The sequence below is a fragment of the Bos javanicus genome, chromosome 28 (genome assembly GCF_032452875.1).
Source record: "Bos javanicus breed banteng chromosome 28, ARS-OSU_banteng_1.0, whole genome shotgun sequence".
NCBI lineage: Eukaryota > Metazoa > Chordata > Mammalia > Artiodactyla > Bovidae > Bos > Bos javanicus.
The window spans coordinates 31,821,137-31,843,236 of record NC_083895.1 but is presented as its reverse complement, the minus strand read 5'-3'; the positions used below and the strand labels follow the sequence as shown (position 1 = coordinate 31,843,236).

Genomic DNA, 22,100 nt, shown 5'->3' with positions numbered 1-22,100 from the left:
TTCTCTTTCTGACTTACTTTACTCTATATGATAGGCTCTAGGTTCATCCAGCTCATTAGAACTGACTCAAATGCATTCCTTTCTATGGCTGGGTAATATTCCTATATATATACACACACACACACATATATAATATTCCTCTCTCTCTCTCTATATATATATATATATACACATACACCACAGTTTCCTTATCCATTCATTTGTTGATGGTTATCTAGGTTGCTTCCATGACCTAGCTATTTAAACAGTGCTGCAATGAACATTGAAATACATGTGTGTTTTTCCAGTTATGATTTTCTCAGGGTATACGCCCGTAGTGGGACTGTTAGATCATATGGTAGTTTTATTCCCAGTTTTTTAAGGAATCTCCATATTGTCATCCACAGAGGCTGTATCAATATACTTCCCACCAACAGTTTAAGAAGGTTCCCTTTTCTCCACATCCTCTCTAGCATTTACTGTCTGTAGATTTTTTAATAAAGGAAATTCTGACTGATGTGAGGTGGTATCTAATTGTAGTTTTGATTTGCATTTCTCTAATCATAAGAAATGTTGAGCATCTTTTCATGTGTTTATTAGCCTTCTCTATGTCTCTGGAGAAATGTCTGTTTAAGTGTTCTGCCTACTTTTTGATTGAGTTGTCTATTTTCTGGTATTGAATTGTATGAGCTGCTTGTATATTTTGGGGATCTTTTCTCAGTTGTTTCATTTGCTATTATTTACTCCCATTCTGAGGGTTGTCTTTTCACCTTGTTTATAGCTTCCTTTGTTGTGCAAAAGCTTTTAAATTTAATTAGGTCCCACTTGTTTATTTGTTTTTATTTCCATAATTCTAGGAGGTGGGTCACAGAGGATCCTGCTGCGATTTATGTCATACGGTGTTCTGCCTATGTTTTCCTCTAAGAGTTTTATAGTTTCTGGTCTAAAACTTAAGTCTTTAATCCATTTCAAGTTTATTTTCGTGTACACTGTTAGGAAGTGTTCTAATTTCATTGTTGCACATATAGCTATCCAGATAAAAACCATGTGATAATCTTAACAGATGCAGAAAAAGCTTTCAGCAAAATTCAGCACCTATTTATGATTAAAAACTCTTCAAAAATGGGCAGAGGGGGACCTACCTCAACACAATAAAGGCAATGTATGATAAACCCACAGCAAACATTATTCTCAATGGTGAAACACTAAAAGCTTTTCCTCTAAGATCAGGAACAAGACAGTGATCCTGAACAGTGTCCACTCTTGCCACTATTATTCAACATAGTTTTGGAAGTTCTAGCCAAGACAATCAGAGAAGAAAAATAAATAAAAGGAACCCAGACTGGGAAAGAAGAAGTAAAACTCTGTTTGCAGATGACACGATATGACTATACATAGAAAAACCTAAAGATAATGTTCAGAAAAGTCGTGGGATACAAAATCAATACACAGAAATCACTTGCATTCCTATAGACTAATAATAAAAAATCAGGAGAAATTAAGGAATCAATTCCATTTACCACTGCAACAAAAAAGAATAAAATACCTAGGAATAAACCTGCCTAAAGAGACAAAAGAGCTGTATGCAGATAACTGTAAGACACTGATGAAAGAAACCAAAGATGATATAAACAAATGGAGAGATATCCACGTATCCATGTTCTTCCAATATTGATTGGAAGAATCAATATTATGAAAATGATAATACTACCAAAAGGAATCTACAGATTCAATGCAATCCCTATTAAATTACCAATGGCATTTTTCACAGATTTAGAACAAAAAATTACAATTCATAGGGAAACACAAAAGATCCCAAATAGCCAAAGCAAGCTTGAAAAAGAATGGAGCTAGAAGAATCAACCTTCCTAACTTCAGACTATACTACAAAGCTACAGTCAATACAGTATGGTACTGGAACAAAAACAGAAAGATAGACCAAACCCACACACCTATGGGCACCTTGTCTTTGACAAAGGAGGCAAGAATATACAATGGAGGGAAGATAATCTCTTCGATAAGGGGTGCTAGGAACCTGCCTATCTTTAGGCAGGTGACACACTGCATTGACAGCTTTCTAAGTCCTGACGCCATGTAGCACAGGTCCTCTGACTTTTTTTCAATACTGTGTGACTATTCAGTCCAATGTTTTTCCACATTAATTTTAGAATAAGCTTGTTGACATCTACAAAACAAACAAAAAAACCTGTTGGGATTTTAAATTAAATTATGTTGAATCCATAGACCAATTTGAGAACTGACATCTTCACAATTGACTCTTAAAATCCACAAACAGGCCTTCTCTCTCCACTTACTTAGCTCTTTAATTTTTCTGAACAATATTTGGTAGTAACTGGTACACAAGTGTTGCACATCTTTTAATTTATCCCAGAGTATGTTATACATCTTTTTGGTAATGAAAATAGTGATTAAAAATTTCTGAGTGTTTGCTGTTACTATATAAAAATACAAGTGCTATTTGTGTGTTTATCTTATATCCCACAACCTTGCTGAACTCATTTTTATTTCTAATATCTCTTTGTAGATTTAATAGGATTTCTATAAAGACAACCGTTATGTTTAATAATAGAGATAATTTTTCTTCATTCTTTCTAATCTGGATATTTTTCATATGTTGTTAACATTGGCTAAAACATATATGACAATGCTGAATAGAAGTGGAGAGAGCGAACATCCTTGCTTTGTCCCTGATATTAGAGAAAAGTACTCAGTTTTTAATCATTTAAGTATGATGTTAGCTGTATATTTTTTGTGAATGTTTCATATTGGGTTGAAGAAGGTCCCTTCTAAGTACTATGAGGGCTTTTTATCAGGGATGGATGTTGGATTTTGACATCTTCTTTTATGTATCTACTAAGATGGTAATGCTTTTTATTTTTACTAAGTTGAACTATATTGATCAGTAAATCAACTGAATATTCCTGGTCACAATGAAGTATCCTTTTTTTGTATTATTGGATTGGGTTTTCTAAAATTGGGGTGGGGTGGCAATGTCAAAATCCAACATCCATTCTAGAAAAAAGCCCTCAGTATTCTGAATATGAATAGAAGGAAACTTCATACCAATACAGGGGACCATATGCATGTTGGGATAATATTGTTATAAGGGACAAAAGAAGACACATTCTAGACTAATTTTGCCCCAGAGATGTTCTAAGTACTCTATCTGAAGCCCATGAATTATGATAAGGGTCTCAATTCTAGCTAGTACAATAAGGATGGTTACAGGCTGTCTGTGCACTCTGAAGATTATGCCCAAAGATCTTCTCAAGTGTTGGTTTTTTCCCTCAGCCTTCATTAGTTTCCTCATGGCTGATCAGTACTCAGCTCAAAGACTTGGGTGGGACTCCGCAAATCTCCTGTGTTCTTTGTCTATGTAGCTCTTTCCCTTCAGGTACTGTGAATTGCAAACTAGCTGGCTAGCTGTTAGACTTCCCAAACTTGCAGCTCCATTTCCTCAACTGAAAGAGACTGTTGAATTCTACGTGGGTTCTCCTCTGCAATGAAATGGGAACCCTCTTCAAGTGGTAAGCTGGGTTAATCAAAGGGCACACATCCTATGAAAGAAAAAAATGGCACTAGGTAGAAAATAAGGGCCAAGTGTATTTAGTTTTGGCTAGGTATTGGCATTTTGAGAATTTATATTAAACACAGTAGATTTGGGGGAGAGGTTTGAGGGATAAAGAGGTGGGGGGAAGGACAGAGCAATCCTGAATGTATACACTGAGAAATATATTTCACACTTCATTGCAATTTATAAGTTAAATGCCCCCTTTTTTCCCTAGAGAACTGAAAATAGTTTATTATTACTAGAATATTTGAGGAAAACAAAGAAAGATGAGATCAAAGAGATAAATCTTATAATACCATATTTTTTATAATCAAATATGATATCATTTTTATTTATCCTTATTAAATTTCATCACTTAACTGGTATTTCTAATCTATTAAAATTGTCAGAAGTCTCATTTTGACATTTATTTGATAATTTATTAACATGTTCCATTATTTGCATTCTCTATATCTACATTATCCACAAACACAAGTTTATCTGAATCATTTATAGTGAAGCATATCAGTATTAATTTGTCAGAAGAATTTTTTGAGACTGGTTCAATAATTATCAAATATATCAAATTGCCCTATATCCAATATTCATTATTCTATAATCCATATTATGACAAATCATCTCAAATATACTATATATGTATATCACTGCTTATTGGACTGTCATACAAGTACTACATATCTAGTGAAATGAATTCATATGAATAACAATCATATCAGAAAAGTTAAAGTCATCCTGACATGATTTGGAGTTCTGTTGTTGTGTTGTTTGGTTGTTGTGTTTGGCCCTTTGCGACCCCATGGACTATAGCCTGCCAGGCTCAGGATTTCCCAGGCAAGAATACTGGAGTGGGTTGCCATTTCCTTTTCCAGGGAATCTTCCCAACCCAGGCGGAGAAGGCAACGGCACCCCACTCCAGTACTTTTGCCTAGAAAATCCCATGGACGGAGGAGCCTGGTAGGCTGCAGTCCATGGGGTCGCTAGAGTTGGACACGACTGAGAGACTTCACTTTCACTTTTCACTTTCATGCATTGGAGGAGGTAATGGCAGCCCACTCCAGTGTTCTTGCCTGGAGAATCCCAGGGACGGGCAAGCCTGGTGGGCTACCATCTATGGGGTTGCAGAGAGTCGGACACGACTGAAGTGACTTAGCAGTAGCAGTCCCAACCCAGGAATCAAACCTGCATCTCCTGCATTGCAGGCAGATTCTTTGCTACTGAGTAAGCAGGGAAGCCCTTTTTGAGCCATGTAGTAGCTTGTAATTTGACTACTTCCTCTTCTAGGTAAGGAAAAATAATTTCCCTAATAAGCTATACTAAGTTCTAGTCAAACTTTAAAGTTTACTGATTTGTAGAATCAATTTTTAAAACTGTGATAAAATGTACATAAGGTAGTAAAATTTTACCATTTTAACAATTTTAAGTGTTAAATTAACTGACATTATATTCATAATGTTCTGCAATCATTTCTACTATCCATTTCCAGAAGTTTTCTGTCATCCCAAACAGAAGCTTTGTACTCATTAAATAATAACTCCTAATTCCCTTTTCCCCTCAGTGCCTGGTAACCACTGTTTTGCTATCTCTCTATGAGTTTTTCTATTTTAAATACTTCATTTCAGAGGAATTCTTATAGGAAAATCCAATACGTGTCTGCTTGTATAGGTAGGGCTAATTTCACTTAACATAAGTGTCTTCAAAATTCATTCAGATTTTATCATGTATCAGGTAAAAGATTTTATTTAATTTATTCTGTATTTTACCAGAATCCATTCCTTTTAAAGACTGAATCATATTCCACTGTATTTAATATATCACATTTATCTATTCAACCATTGAAAAACATTTGCTTTGCTTCCAACTTGTGGCTACTGTGAACAATGCTGATAAACACTGGTGTAAAAGCATTTGAATCCCTGCTTTGAAGTTTTTTTTTTTTTTTTAATACCTATAAGTGGAATTGTTGGATCATATGGTAATAGTAAAAACAAAGAATATGGCATCTGGTCCCATCACTTCATGGCAAATAGATAGGGAAACAATGCAAACAGTGACAGGCTACTTTTTTGGGCTCCAAAATCACTGTGGATGGTGACTGCAGTCATGTAATGAAAAGACATTTGCTCGCCAGAAGAAAAGCAATGACAAACCTAGACAGCATATTAAAAAGCAGAGACAGTGCTTTGCCTACTTTGCCTACAAAGGTCAATCTAGTCAAAGATATGGTTTTTTCAGTAGTCATGTATGGATGTGATAGCTGGACAATAAAAAAGGCTGAGCGCCGAAGAACTGATGCCTTCGAACTATGATGCTGGAGAAGATTTTTGAGAGTCCCCTGGACAGCAAGAAGATCAAACCAGTCAATCCTAAAGGAAATCAACCCTGAATATTCATTAGAAGGACTGATGCTGAAGCTGAAGCTCCAATACTTTGGCCACTTGATGCAAAGAGCCAAGCCATTGGAAAAGACCCTGATGCTGGGAAAGATTGAAGGCAGGAGGAGGGGATGACTGAGGTTGAGGTGGTTGGATGGCATCACCGACTCAATGGACATGAGTCTGAGCAAACTCCAGGAGCTGGTGAAGGACAGGGAAGCCTGGCATACTGTAGTCCATGAGGTCACAAAGAATTGGACATGACTGAGTGACTAAACAACAACAATGGTAATAATTCCCTGTTTAACTTTTTGAGGAGCATCAAATTGCTTTTCACAGCAGCTGCATCATTTACATTCCCAGCAACCATGCACAAGGGTTTCCATTTCTCAACATTCTTGGCAATACTTGTTATTTTCCATTTTTTGACAATAGCCATCCAAAAGGGTGCCAAGTAGTATCTCATTTTGGTTTCATATGCATTTCTCTAGTGATCATTGATGGTGAGCATCTTTTCATGTGTGCTTATTGCCAGTCTGTATGTCTTCTATGAAGAAATGTTTAAGTCCTTTGATCATTTTTAAACTGGATTGTTTCCTGTGTCGAGATATATTTGAGTTGTTGAGATATACATTAATCCCTTATCAGATGTATTTATTTTCTTCCATCCATGTGTTGTCTTTCACTTTCTTGATAGTGTCCTTTGATGCAAAAAGGTTTTTAATTTTAATGAAGTCCAATTACTTTTTTTGTTGCTTGCACTTTTGAAGTTTTTTTAAACAATAAAGAACATTTTTATATTATCAGCATTTTCTGCAAAACTAATCATTCTTAGGCCTCTATTCTTTTCTATTCTCCTATGTCTCAGCCAAACTTTCAGCACTGCTCCTTCATTCTGTAAATGCTTTCCATCATTTTTACATATGTTTTACAAATGTGAGCTCTTATTAAACAGCTTTCTGTATGTTCTCCAAGCTTTTTATTCTTGTTAAGGCTCTTCTTCATTTTCCTTTTAATTAAGGTCATTTGAGATTTTAAAGTCATAACTGAATTTTTGCTGGTATTCAACCCTCTCAAGTTTTACTTTCCAAATCTCATTCTTTAGAATGACATTTATCTTTTTTAAAAGTTTTAAAGTTTGTCTTCTTAAAGTCTAAGTATTGCCATTCTACTGTTTCTAACTATAAAGGACTCTGGATTCAAGTATCAACTTCTCCCAAGCACTCTCAGACTGCTATACTAATGACCAACTCGTTAACGTTATTTAAAGAGTCTAGAATAGCACTTTTCTTAAGAGCTTCCTGTACCTAGAAAATAACATTGACAATACGGAAAATCTGAAACATAGATTTCAGTCAAATGAGACCTCTAGCAGATACCTAGGAGATCAAGGTTTTTACCACTATTTTTTCCCATTATGTCAGTTTGTTAGTCGTTAAGAATGTAGCATGTCCTTCAATTGGTTAAGGGCCCTTAGAAGATATCCACACCATATGATTTCCACACCAATAACCCACAAGTTACTTCCAGGTCAAATTTTATGTTATTTAGGCAGACAATATAGTTATTTTATTTAGATATAAAATTGGTGAATATAATCAAACTAAGTTAGAATCATAGAATCTGAATCAGAATGGACTTCTGAGGTAATTCACACAACTTCACACATTCATAAAAGGAAGATATAGCAAACGTCTCCTTTTTTTCTATTTCAAGGATTTTTATAGTCCACAAGTATTTATGGATTTTTATAGTCTACAGGTAAGACAGAAGGTATGAATATTAAATAAGAAAAAAATTTTGTTTTTCACTAAAGTTTGAATGAAAGAAATTATAATCTTGATATAAACACATTTAACTACAAATTACAATATACAACCATATAGTCATAATTTATTAAACTGACTCAAGACCTTGAAAATGTACTTAACTTCATAAAACATTTATTTAAACTAGATATCACGTATCTTAATCCATGAAAATTTCAAACAAAAACATTATTTTACAGTTCAGAAAACAGTTTATGTTAAGGGCTAAGGATTAGGGGAAGGCTTGACCGACAAAGATGATGAAAATGTTTTTTATCTTGCTTATGCTTACAAGTCACATAACAGGTATACATTTGCAAGAGCTCATAGAAATGTTATAGGAGCTCATAGGAGTGAATGTTACCATGTGTAAATTATCAACCTGAACAACCAAATTTTTTAAAAGACTAATTGTTTATTATGTAAGGAATTAGTATATTCTAAAGGAAATACTGAAAATAATGAACTATATTGGACCAAACTGAGGCCATTTTACTGTGTAATTCTCAAGTGTACTTATGCAGTTATTTAAGTTTTTATTTATGTATTTCTAAACACATACACAAACAGAAACCAAAAGCAAGGTACTTTTATCTAAAAAAATTACTCACCATCTCGTTTCCAAAAAGTATGTCAACAAAAGGCATAACTTTCATCAATGATTCCTTGTAGAACTGACTAATAAATGGTGCAGACAGATTCAAAGTGAAAATTCTGTTGTTTTCAGAAGCATGGTGAGCCACTTTTAAAACCGACTCTGGAGAAACTGTGAGGAAAAAACCCTGGGTAAAGAAAAAAAGGAGAAATTAGAAATGCTATCTCTACAGAATCATTCTCAGTGAGAATACAAGTAAATCTATACAAAATACAGATGAATCACAAGCTGGAATCAAGACTGCCAGGAGAAATACCAACAACCTCACATATGCAGATGCTATCACTCTGATGGCAGAAAAGTGAAGAGGAAATTAAAGAGCCTCTTGATGAGGGTGAAAGAGGAGAGTGAAAAAGTTGGCTTAAAACTCAACATTCAAAAAACTTAGATCATGGCATCTGGCCCCATCACTTCATAGCAAGTAACAGATTTTTTGCCCTGGGCTCCAAAATCACTGTGGACGGTGATTGCAGCCTTGAAATTAAAAGACGCTCCTTGGAAGGAAAGTTATGACAAACCTGGACAGCATATTAAAAACAAGAGACATCACTTTGTCAACAAAAGTCTGCATAGTTCAAGCTATGGTTTTTTCAGTAGTCATGAATAGATCTGAGAGTTGGACCACAGACAAGGCTGAGCGCCAAAGAATTGATGCTTTCAAATTGTGGTGCTGGAGAAGACTCGTCAGAGTCCCATAAAATGCAAGGAGATCAAATCAGTCAATCCTAAAGGTAATTAATTTTGAATATTCATTGGAAGGACTAATGTTGAAGCTGAAGCTTGAATACTTTGGCCACCTTACGTGAAGAGCTGATTCACTGGAAAAGACCCTGATGCTGGGAAAGATTGAAGGCAAAAGGAGAAAGGATTGGCAGAGGATGAAATGGTTACGCAGCATTAACAACTCAGTGGAGATTAATCTAAGCAAACTCCACAAGACAGTGAAGGACAGGGGAGCCTGGCATGCTGCAGCCCACGGGGGTCACAAAGAATTGGACATGACTGAGCAACTTAACAACACCAACAACATACATAATACAAAAGCCTCTACAAGTGAAAGTGAAAGTGAGAGTTGCTCAGTCATGTCTGACTATTTGCAACCCCACAGACTATACAGTCCTGGAATTCTCCAGGCCAGACTACTGGAATGGGTAGATGTTCCCTTCAAAAGCAGATCTTCGCAACCCAGGGATTGAACCCAGGTCTCCCTTATTGCTGGCGGATTTTTTTTTACCATCTAAGCCACAAGGGAAGCACAGCCTCTACAATGTAAACCTTAAAAATGCAATTATAAAATGCAAAGCAGGAAACTATAGCATTTGATCAGGAGAAAAGTTTATCATATGAGTAGTGTATGCTTAATATGTGCCATTTCATTAGAGAAGAAGAGTTACCTTAAGTTACAAAAGAGCTATTGAAATGCTCACTTATAATGAGAGACTAACGACATCCCTCTTGCAAACTCAAAAAGTTTAAAGAGAAAATAAGATTTTGAACATTAAAAAATCAACTTTCTGGCAGAAGTCATGTGTACTGGGGTATATTTTTGAAGGGTATCTTTCCCTTAAAAATCTTGAAGTATTTAGAAAGAACTTTATAATTATCTCTTACTAAAGTATTGCTAATAAAATTATAAGAAATATGTTCTCCAATCAAAATAACATAAAATTTTCTCATCATTTAAAATTCTAATCCATTAATTCTTTACCAATATTCAACTCTTTAGAAAGGTAACATCATTTATTATTAGGTAATATCATTTAATCTTTTCATCTTCATTTTTTAACCAAATACCATGTCACTTGCGAACTATGAGCATTCAAGCTGCTTTGCTATTTTTGTCACTTGGAGAATTAAGATGAACAGTGTATATAGCATCTTGTCTCCATAGTAATATGGATGTATTTGCTCTTTAGTCTTTATTTAATGAGGAGAGTTTAAAACTCTCCCCTCCTCCTAATTCTCCCCAAACTGTTTCAGCATGAAATAAAAACCTCCCAGAGTTAGCACTCTGCCAGCTGTGGATTAACCACAGACAGCCATAGAATGGTCTACATAAATAGTAACCTGGTCAAATAATTAGGCTTCTCACCAACTTCAGACTGAAAATTTGATCTGTGCTAAAATACATCTGATTGTAATTTAAGGTACAGAACAGTATGCCCCTGGAGTTTAAATTTGGCCTCATTCCAAATGTGTGTATGTTGTATGTGTGTTAACTTTAAAATGCAACATAAGAGCATGTGATGTGGACAGCAGAATTTCCATTTTGTCAATTTTACAAAGAATATACAAAAAAAAGGTCAGTTTTTAATTGAGGCAAATTCACAATTTAAATTAATTCCATTTTTTGAATTGTTTCTTGTTTCTCTTTAAGTAAACATTTAGTATTTGAGCAATTATGGATTTGTGCTCTGTTAGAGTGCAAAGACCTAAAACTGATGCCAACCATAATTTTTCTTTCTTGATTTATATCCATTGCTAAGCCACATGTTTCAGAGTATAGTATCACCAAAAATAAAAACAGTGCCAGTATAAATTTTTTTTCAAGTAACAGGTTTGTAATAAAAACAGACCAATAGTTTAGAGAGCTATAGTTTAGAAAAACACTCTATAGAATCAACAAAACTCTTGTAATATCCTAATTAGGAATTTCAGTCAGCACAACAGTTAGCCCTGCTACTCTTTGGCCATAAGAACAATGAAAAGCAAAGCAGATCCTAACTGTTAGAGACTGGCTAATATTAATCAGAACTGAGGGTGAAGTGAGACAATTTTATCCATTAAAATGAAAACTGAAGCAGAACAAAAAGGCAGGAGGAAAAGGAATGGGGAAGGCCCAAGGCAGAGCCAAAGAACCATTTTTTTTTATCAGAGGCAGATATAAAATTTGGAAATCCCAAGTATGCAGATTTGTCAGTCAGCCACTCTGAGGATTTCTCAGGGTAGCTTAAATATGGGGGAGTGTAAGGAACTGAAGTGTTTAAAATACTAAAAGAAAAGAAACAGCTCATTTAAAGTCACATCAAAAATAATATACCCACAACTAAACTTAACCAAGGAGGTGAAAGAGCTATACTCTGAAAACTATAAATCACTGATGAAGGAAAATGAAAGATAATACACACACAATAAAGGAAAGATATTCCATGTTCATGGAATAGAAGAATTAAAAAGATTAAAATGTCCATATCACTAAAACCAATCTATAGATTCATTGTAATCTCCATCAGACAACTCAAAGCATCTTCTACAGAGCAAGAACAAATAATCCTAAAATTTATATGGAATTATAAAAGATCCCAAATTGGCAAAGCAATCTTGAGAAAGAAGAAGAGAGCTGGAAGAATCTTGTTCCCTGACTTCAGACTATACGACAAAGCTACAGTCATCAAAACTGTATAGTACTGGCACAGAAAGAGAAACATAGATCAACAGAAAGGAATAGAGGGCCCAAAAGAAACTCATGCATTACGTTTAATTAATCTATGAGAAGGGAGGCAAGGATAAACAACGGAGAAAAGACAGTCTTTTCAATGACTGGTGCTGACAAAACTGGACAGCTACGTGTAGAAGAAAGAAATTAGTACATACTCAAACATCATATACAAAAATAAACTCGGAATGTATTAAAGACCTAAAACCTAAATGTAAGACTGGATGCCATAAAACTCCTAGAGAACAACAGAGGTGAAATACTCTTTGACAGATATTATTGCAATTTGGGGGGACTCTGTCTCCTAAAGCAAAGGAAATAAAAGCAAAACTAAACAAATGGAATTTAATTTAACTTAAAAGCTTTTGTACTGCAAAGGAAACCATCAACAAAACAAAAACACAATCTACGGAATGAGAGAAGTTTGTAAATAATTGACCAATAAAGGGTTAATATCTGAAATGCTATATAAATAGCCTATATACCTCAATATAAAAAATGTAAGCAATCCAATTTAAAAAATGGGCAGAAGATCTGAGTAGACATTTCTAAAGAAGATATACAGATGACCAATAGGCACATGAAAAGATTCTTAATCATTAGAGAAATGCAAATCAAAGCCACAGTGAGATATCATGTCACATCTGTCAAAAGGGCTGTCATCAAAAGGTCTATAAATAATAGATATTTGCAAAAATATGGAGTAAAAGAACAATTGAACATTGTTGGTGGGAATGGAAATTAGTACTGGCACTACATAAAACAGAATAGAGGTTCCTCAAAAAATTAAAAATAGAACTACCATATGATCCTGCCATGCCAGTGCTAAATATATATTCAAATAAACCAAAAACACTAATTCAAAACAATAAAAACACTCCAAAGTTCAAAGCAGCTGAAAGCAACTAAATGTCCATCAAAAGATGAATGGATAAAGATTACTCAGCCATAAACAGCAATGAAATTCTGCCACTTGCAACCATGTGGACAGACCTAGAGTGTATTATACTTCATGAAATAGGTCAGACAGAGAAAGACAGATACTTTTTATTATCACATATGAATGTAATAATCATAGATATAAAAAGACAACTGTGATTACCAGAAGTGGGGCAGGGCAAGATGGCAATATGGGATTAAGAGATATAACCTATTACGTATAAAATAAATAGGCTGTAAATATATGCACTGTACATGACAGGAAAATGAGCCATCATTTTCTAATAATTTAAATGAAATATAAATCTATTAAAAAATAGAATCAGTATGTTGTACATCTGAAATTAATGTAATATTGTAAATCAACTATAGTTCAATTAACAAAATAAAATACATGGAATATAAAATCATTGTAGTAACTTAATGATGAGGAAAGGTTGCTAAAAATCACTATATTATTACTGCTGATGGGAGTGCAACTGACACTTTTCCAAGAAAATAAACTGAAAATATTACGAAATATAAAATTCATATTCTTTGATGCAATAATTCTAAGAGTCTACCTCAAGTAAATAATTCAAAATATGGAAAATATTCATTTAGGAACACATCAGTATACTATACATGTGACTTAAACATAAATATTCAGTAATAGAGGAATAAGTAGTCAAGTAAGAATTGGCATATACACCCATTCTAAATTTGGCTATGGATCACTTAAAATGTGGCTAGTGCAACTGAAGAATTGAATTTCAAATTTTATTTAATTTTAATTTAAATATAAGAAGCCACATGTCGATAATGAGCATATGAAATGTGGTTAGTGTGACTGTGGAACTGAATTTCTGATTTAATTTTTTTGAAATTTCAAAATGGAAGGAAGGAAAAATATTCTTCTATTAAACACATTTTTATTGTTTTGGTACGGTTACATTTCATTTTGACCATTGACAATTTAGTGACTGTGCTGTGTTACAAATGTAAAACAGATACCAATTTCAAAGAAAAAAAGATTAAAAATATAATTAATAATTTTATATGAATATGTGTTGAAATGATAATTATTTTAGATATTTGAAGTTAAATATATTGTTAACATTAATTTACTTGTTTCTTTTTACATTTTCAATGTCTCTACTAGAAAATTTTAAATTATGTGGGTTTTATTGTATTTCCACTAGATAATGCTATTCTAGAGAATACTTTGAAGATATTAAAAAGGAAAATTATGAAGCAAAGCGGCAAAGTGGAAAATGTTTATGCCACACAAGTGTTAAATGAAACAGAAGCTATACAAGCAGTATATGCAAAATATGGTTATAAACTATATTGTATCAATAGGAAAAGAATCTACTAGGGAATACTCCAAAAGCAGATATGGTCAAATTTCAGTAGAAAAATTATGGGTGATTTTCATGTTTTTATTTTTGAAATTTTGGTGAAGTGGTTTGATTATTCTCTTTAAAAGAGGGACCTCCCTGGTGGTCCAGTGGTTAACAATCTGCCTGACAATGCAGGGGACAAAGGTTTGATTTCTGGTCCAGGAAGATCCACAAGCCATGGAAGAGCTAAGCCCCTGAGCCACAATGACTGAACCTGCGCAGTCAGAAGCCACAGCTACTGAAACTGCACCTGCCCCGCCCCGGCCCCCGCCCCAGGCCTGTGCTCCACGCCAAGAGAAGCCACTGCAGTAACAAGCCTGCGCACAGCAATTAGAATAGCTCCCCCTCGCCGCAATGAACGTCTTCACGTACCAATGAAGACCCAGCGCAGCCAAAAATAAATAAATAAGTATTTTAAAAAATAAGAATATACCATAACATAAAAATATTTGGACAACTAGAAGCCCTACCAAATGCAGACTAGCACTGATGAGGGATGGCTGAGAGTACCAGATGCTGTATCTCAAGATGTACGACTGTTGTCTGTTTTAAAGAACATAATTAGTCTGTTTTCCACACCATAACGAAAGTGCCACAGTAACACTAGTCAAGACTAGTTGAGAGAATGAATAAATAAGAAGCCAAAAAAAAAAAAAAACAAAAATCATACAGTGTGTTTTCTTCCTTTTAATGGGTCCTATGTGTTCTGCAAACCTCTTGGAGTATAAAATGTATTTCCTTGTAGGAGTGTGAGGATCAAGTATGAATTATTACAAAGCATAGTTGCTATATGATTGTAAGAAAAATACTGACTTCGACCAACATTAGGATAATGTATAAATTGTTTACAATTACAATGCTATGATATGCACTACTTATAGCAACAACAGGAAAAGAATCACTAAAAGAAGAAAGTCAGAAAAAATATACTAGTGATGCTGTAACGCTTATTTTACCATTGACTAAATGTAATCCAACAATGGAACAGGATAATTCACCTAGTTCTTCCTGCCTTTTGGCTCCTTTTGGAAGCATAAATAAAATCACTCATTCCACAAATATATTAATCTTTTTCAGGATTAAAAAAACATGAACAGGTGAAAAGATGTCAGGTTTTCTTCCATACGAAATAAACACCTCCAAAAGCATGTAATAGGAGGAAGCAATAGTAGAAAGAATATGGATTTCAGGGAGATAAATGCAAGGATATTTAACACAGCTTTGCTGAAAGTAAAAGGAAATGTGAAGCATTCTGGAAGTCCCTTTCTAGGGAAAAAGACACAGAAAATATGGTGAATACATACTATTATACAAAGATATAAAGTAATATACTAGAAACATATGCATCAGATTGTGTATAGTTCATCCTTTTATATATTGTGTACAATAAACACACACGTGCACACACGTAAAACATGATGATTCATTTTTCAAGCATGCAAGACACATATCAAACACACTGGAGTATCCACAGAGTGAAGAAGAATTAGGAGAGATCAGGAATGATAGGGAAAAATAAACTAATAAAAAAGAAGACATACTTAAGAAAAATAATAATAATTTGTCAAAATCTGAGATGGATTCACTCAATGCTCAGAGCCAGAGGTTAAATGAACTAGTATTCAGGTATGACTTAAATCAAATCCCTTATGATTATACAGTGGAAGCGAGAAACAGATTTAAGGGACTAATGTGATAGACAGAGTGCCTGATGAACGAAGGACGAAGGTTCGTGACATTGTACAGGAGACAAGGATCAAGACCATCCCTATGGAAAATAAAAGCAAAAAAGCAAAATGGCTGTCTGGGGAGGGCTTACAAATAGTTGTGAAAAGAAGAGAAGCAAAAAGCAAAGAGAAAAGGAAAGATATAAACATCCGAATGCAGAGTTCCAAAGAATAGCAAGGAGAGGTAAGAAAGCCTTCCTCAGCGATCATGCAAATAAATAGAGGAAAACAACAGAATGGGAAAGACTAGAGATCTCTTAAGAAAACTAGAGATACCAAGGGAACACTTCATGCAAAGATGGGCTCAATAAAGGACAGAAATGGTACGAACTTAACAGAAGCAGAAGATATTAAGAAGAGGTGGCAAGAATACACAGAACTGTACAAAAAAGATCTTCATGACCAAGATAATCATGATGCTGTGATCACTCACCTAGAGTCAGACATCCTGGAATGTGAAGTCAAGTGGGCCTTAGGAAGCAACACTACAAACAAAGCTAGTGGAGGTAATGGAATTCCAGTTGAGCTATTTCAAATCCTGAAAGATGATGTTGTGAAAGTGCTGCACTCAATATGCCAGCAAATTTGGAAAACTCGGCAGTGGCCACAGGACTGGAAAAGGTCAGTTTTCATTCCAATCCCAAAGAAAGGCAATGCCAAAGAATGCTCAAAATACAGCACAATTGCACTCATCTCACACTCTAGCAAAGTAATGCTCAAAATGCTCCAAGCCAGGCTTCTACAGTACGTGAACCGTGAACTTCCAGATGTTCAAGCTGGTTTTAGAAAAGGCAGAGGAATGAGAGATCAAACTGCCAACATCCGCTGGATCATGGAAAAAGCAAGAGAGTTCCAGAAAAACATCTATTTCTCCTTTATTGACTATGCCAAAGCCTTTGACTGTGTGGATCACAATAAACTGAGGAAAATTCTGAAAGAGATGGGCATACCAGACCACCTGACCTGCTTCTTGAGAAACCTGTATGCAGGTCAGGAAGCAACAGTTAGAACTGGACATGGAACAATAGACTGGTTCCAAATAGGAAAAGGAGTACATCAAGGCTGTATATCGTCACCCTGTTTATTTAACTTATATGCAGAGTACATCATGAGAAACGCTAGAGTGGAAGAAGCACAAGCTGGAATCAAGACTGCCGGGAGAAATATCAATAACTTCAGATATGCAGATGATACCACCCTTATGGCAGAAAATGAAGAAGAACTAAAGAGCCTTTTGACGAAAGTGAAAGAGGACAGTGAAAAAGTTGGCTTAAAGCTCAACATTCAGAAAACGAAGATCATGGCATCCGGTCCCATCACTTCATGGCAAATAGATGGGGAAACAGGGGAAACAGTGTCAGACTTTATTTTTCTGGGCTCCAAAATCACTGCAGATGGTGACTGCAGCCATGAAATCAAAAGACGCTTACTCCTTGGAAGGAAAGTCATGACCAACCTAGATAGCATATTAAAAAGCAGAGATATTACTTTGCCAACAAGGGTCCATCTAGTCAAGGCTATGGTTTTTCAGTGGCCTTGTATGGATGTGAGTGTTGGACTGTGAAGAAAGCTGAGCGCCGAAGAATTGATGCTTTTGAACTGTGGTGTTGGAGAAGACTCGAGTGTCCCTTGGACTGCAAGGAGACCCTACCACTCCATCCTAAAGGAGATCAGTCCTGTGTGTTCATTGGAAGGACTGAGGCTGAAGCTGAAACTCCAATACTCTGGCCACCCCATGCAAACAGTTGACTCATTGGAAAAGACTCTGATGCTGGGAGGGATTGGGGGCAGGAGGAGAAGGGGACGACAGAGGATGAGATGGCTGGATGGCATCATTGACTCGATGGACGTGAGTCTGAGTGAACTCTGGGAGTTGGTGATGGACAGGGAGGCCTGGCGTGCTGCGATTCATGGGGTTGCAAAGAGTCGGACATGACTGAGCGATTGAACTGAACTGAACTGATACTTAATTTAAACAGTTTGCCAGTCTTAGTACTTCTTATGTAACCTGAGCTATGTAACTTCCCTAGGTTTTTATCTATAAAATGGGAATACTAATGCCAATTAAGGTTGTTGTGAAAATTAAATGAATGCTTCATATAATGCCTGGCTTGAAGCATGCACTCCACACATATTAACATTTTATTAATATTATTTCTGCAGTAATATCAAGAGCGTTACAAAGTTTTGTTTTTCTATTAATATTGAGTTCTATTTTATAGCTCTTAGTTATAATGCTGCTCAAAAATATGCTTTTAAACTTGAATATAGAGCTCGGTATTTCCTTTGAAATACAAATACATAAAACAAAATCCATCATTCCCTTTCCAAAAGCTCCTTGCCTCCTATCTCTCCTTGATTTAATCATCCTATATCCTGCTGACAGATTAATCACCCCAATCAGTCTTCTTTTACTAGCAAATTAAATCCAAATGTCTCACACCCCAGCATTCAAAACTCTCCACAATAATATTCCAACTTGCAGAGTATATCAGCTGTAACCTTTACTACTCTACAAGGTATGTCCTTCCTTCACTCATATAGAATGAATTGCTTCCCCCAAAATAAATCTTCTTAGTCATTATGGTTTTGTTTTGTTTGTTTAAAATATCCACCCCCTCTACCTGTTGGACTTTTACCCCTCCATCAAGGTCCATTTTAAATTGAACATTCATCCCACAAAGTCATACTGCATTCCTACCAACAGATATACTCTTTCTTCTTTGAACCTCCATAATATATACTATAAAATAAATAACCAAGACTATTTATTTTACTTAATAATTTAAGCAATTTATATTTGTCTTACCTCCCTAACTTGATTGTAAAGTTAAGGTTAAAAGTACTTTTTATTACTGGAAGAAACACAAGCTGGAATCAAGATTGCCGGGAGAAATATCAATAACCTCAGCTATGCAGATGACACCACCCTTATGGCAGAAAGTGAAGAGGAACTCAAAAGCCTCTTGATGAAAGTGAAAGTGGAGAGTGAAAAAGTTGGCTTAAAGCTCAACATTCAGAAAACGAAGATCATGGCATCCGGTCCCATTACTTCTTGGAAAATAGATGGGGAAACAGTGGAAACAGTGTCAGACTTTATTTTTCTGGGCTCCAAAATCACTACAGATGGTGACTGCAGCCATGAAATTAAAAGACGCTTACTCCTTGGAAGGAAAGTTATGACCAACCTAGATAGCATATTGAAAAGCAGAGACATTACTTTGCCAACAAAGGTCCATCTAGTAAAGGCTATGGTTTTTCCTGTGGTCATGTATGGATGTGAGAGTTGGACTGTGAAGAAGGCTGAGCGCTGAAGAATTGATGCTTTTGAACTGTGGTGTTGGAGAAGACTCTTGAGAATCCCTTGGACTGCAAGGAGATCCAACCAGTCCATTCTGAAGGAGATCAGCCCTGGGATTTCTTTGGAAGGAATGATGCTAAAGCTGAAACTCCAGTACTTTGGCCACCTCATGCAAAGAGTTGACTCATTGGAAAAGACCCTGATGCTGGGAGGGATTGGGGGCAGGAGGAGAAGGGGACGACAGAGGATGAGATGGCTGGATGGCATCACCGACTCGATGGACGTGAGTCTCAGTGAATTCCGGGAGTTGGTGATGGACAGGGAGGCCTGGTGTGCTGCGATTCATGGAGTTGCAAAGAGTTGGACATGACTGAGCGACTGATCTGATCTGATCTGATAGCACAAAGCACAGTGTACAGATAATTTAAAAATATCTGATTAAATTTTTATTGAGATTCTACATAAAATCCCATGTAACTGAAATGCTATTTTTTTCCATCTATTATTGTTTTAAATTTTTATCAGAGTATAGCTGATTTATACTGTTAGTTTCAGGTGTACAATAAAGTGAACCAGTTATACACATACCCACATTCTTTCATATTCTTTCCCCATATACATCATTAAAGAGGATTAAGTAGAGTTTCCTGTGGTATACAGTGCATGAGAATGCATAGTCACTCAGAGTCCAACTCTTTGTGACCCTATGGACTGTAGCCCGCCAAGCTACACAGTCCATGGGATTCTTCAGGCAAGAATACTGGAGTGGGTTGCCATTCCCTCCTTCAAGGGATGGTACAGAGTAGGTGCTTATTAATTATTTTATAGACAGTAGTGTGTATATATCAGTCTCAATCTCCAAATTTATCCTTTCCCCCTTTCCCACCTGGTATCACAAAGTTTGTTTTCTACATCTGTGACTCTATGAAATGCAGTTTCAGAAAGAGAAATAAAAGGATTGATGCATTTTCACATGCTAAAGGAAGAGTATATTTATTTTAGAGTTGGACAACTCTTTAGGTCATAGAATCTGAACTTTCTCAGTTCACAACACCCTTAGTGAACAAACAACTTTTTCATGGTGCCCTAAGAAATACGTAAGAGTTCTACTTTTGATAATAGTCAGATCTACAGATCTGAACAACTTAGTAACTACTGATAATCTTAACAGTTTATTACATGGTTTGAAAAAAGAATACATATAAACTGAAAAGTTTTTATTTTTACTTCATTAAAAAACCAGCACAACACTTACTAATGGGATATGGTGCTTACGGGTATTGCACAACTCTTCAAGCCTTGGATTCTAACTGAATAGTGCAACTCTCATTTCCTATTCTGCACTAATTTTCAGGATTTTTTAAAAAATCACAGCAACCATTCCCATAGGACATCATCCCCAAGGAATGCATCACAATCTGATGTTAGGACTATGCATTACCCTGATACAAAACCCCCTACAAAACTCTTGAATATGCTGCAGCAGGACCATGGAATGTCTCAGTACAGAGTCTGCAAATCATGGCTTTAGTTGAAGGAAATACTGTGATAAGAATTTTTATTTGAGAGAGCTAAAGCCCTTCTTGGGCATGATTCAGAGTATTTAGAAAATGTCAGTAATTTACTCTGCGTGAGACAACAGAAGTAAATCTGAGTGTAAGGGTAGAATTCTGGAGACCAAAAGAAAGAGGATTTTATAAAGAGATGGACCCTAATTAGATGATGGAAATGGGATAGGCTACAATTTCATTGGTAAAATAAGGCCAATGAAAAACTGCCTTTGGCTGAGATTCCCTAATAACTTTGCTATCGCTGATACCTAGTAAACAATGTTGTTTCTTACGCTATATAATGTTATAATCCTTCTCCACTAACTTAAACCTTCCATAAAAATCAGTTCATCTCCAAAATATGTATAAATAATTTTCCAATTTCCTGCTCAATGAAGTTTGAGAATTATTAACTCTTTCTCTTCAAATCAAATGGCCTATCATTTTTATCTCTAGAAATTCTTACAACTATGCTCTACCTCATTAATACATTAGTATTAATTTTCCACTAATACAATCCTCATTTGGCTTGTAAACATTACTGCAACAGTATCCTGCTTTGGCAAAGCTCCTTTGCTCAAAAAGCTTACATGGCTTATTTCCTAAACAATACACCTCATTTCTGACATGCCATCAAAACTAGTAAGTACGACAGTAATCTGTCTTTTCTACATTTTCTCTGATGATTCACCTTCAAGAAACTTTTTTACTGACCACACAGAGCTGCTAACTAGCTTAAGTACAAATTCTATTACACTTTCCCGTATCCTATCATTTGCTGGTTTTATTTATTCATTCTGTAGAATCTATTCTTCACCTTCTACTTAGACAACAAAACCAAAGACTGGTAAATGTTTTAAGGCCCAATAGTAAATATTTTAGATTTGTGATCTCTGTTGCAACCACCCAACTCTGGTGTTTTAATACTAATGCAGGTATATACAATAACACAAAAAAGGAGAATGATTGTGTTCCAATAAAACTTTATTTACAAGAACAGTCAGTGAGCCAAATGTAGCCCAGATGACATATTTTGCTGACTCCTGGATTGAAGGAAAAGTAGGAAATACAACCTACTGAGTAAAAAATGCCACTGAGATAAAATGAACATAGGAGAGAAAAATTAATAGGAAAGCCAATATAGGATAATATGAGAGGTAGCTTCCTCGTAAGAATGAACATCATGAAGAAACTGAATGATAAAGTGAGCTTAGAGAGAAAAAAACTATATACAACAACTAACAACAACTATATATTGTTGATCCTGAACAACAATAGTTTTAACGCTCAGGTACACTTATCTATGGATTTTTTTCCCCAAGTAATACATGTGAAAGTACTGCACGATCCGCAGTTGGT

General features: G+C 35.5%; 1 protein-coding gene across 6 annotated transcripts in view; it reads right to left on the bottom strand.

Annotated features, from left to right (window-relative positions):
• ADK (adenosine kinase) overlaps window positions 1-22,100 on the bottom strand; it is a 551,072-nt gene that overhangs the window by 158,705 nt on the left and 370,267 nt on the right. For all 6 annotated transcript variants that reach the window (XM_061405841.1, XM_061405844.1, XM_061405846.1 and 3 more), the window contains one exon: window positions 8,363-8,533. In XM_061405841.1, coding sequence (XP_061261825.1) covers window positions 8,363-8,533 — 171 coding nt within the window. The remainder of the gene's footprint in view (window positions 1-8,362; window positions 8,534-22,100) is intronic.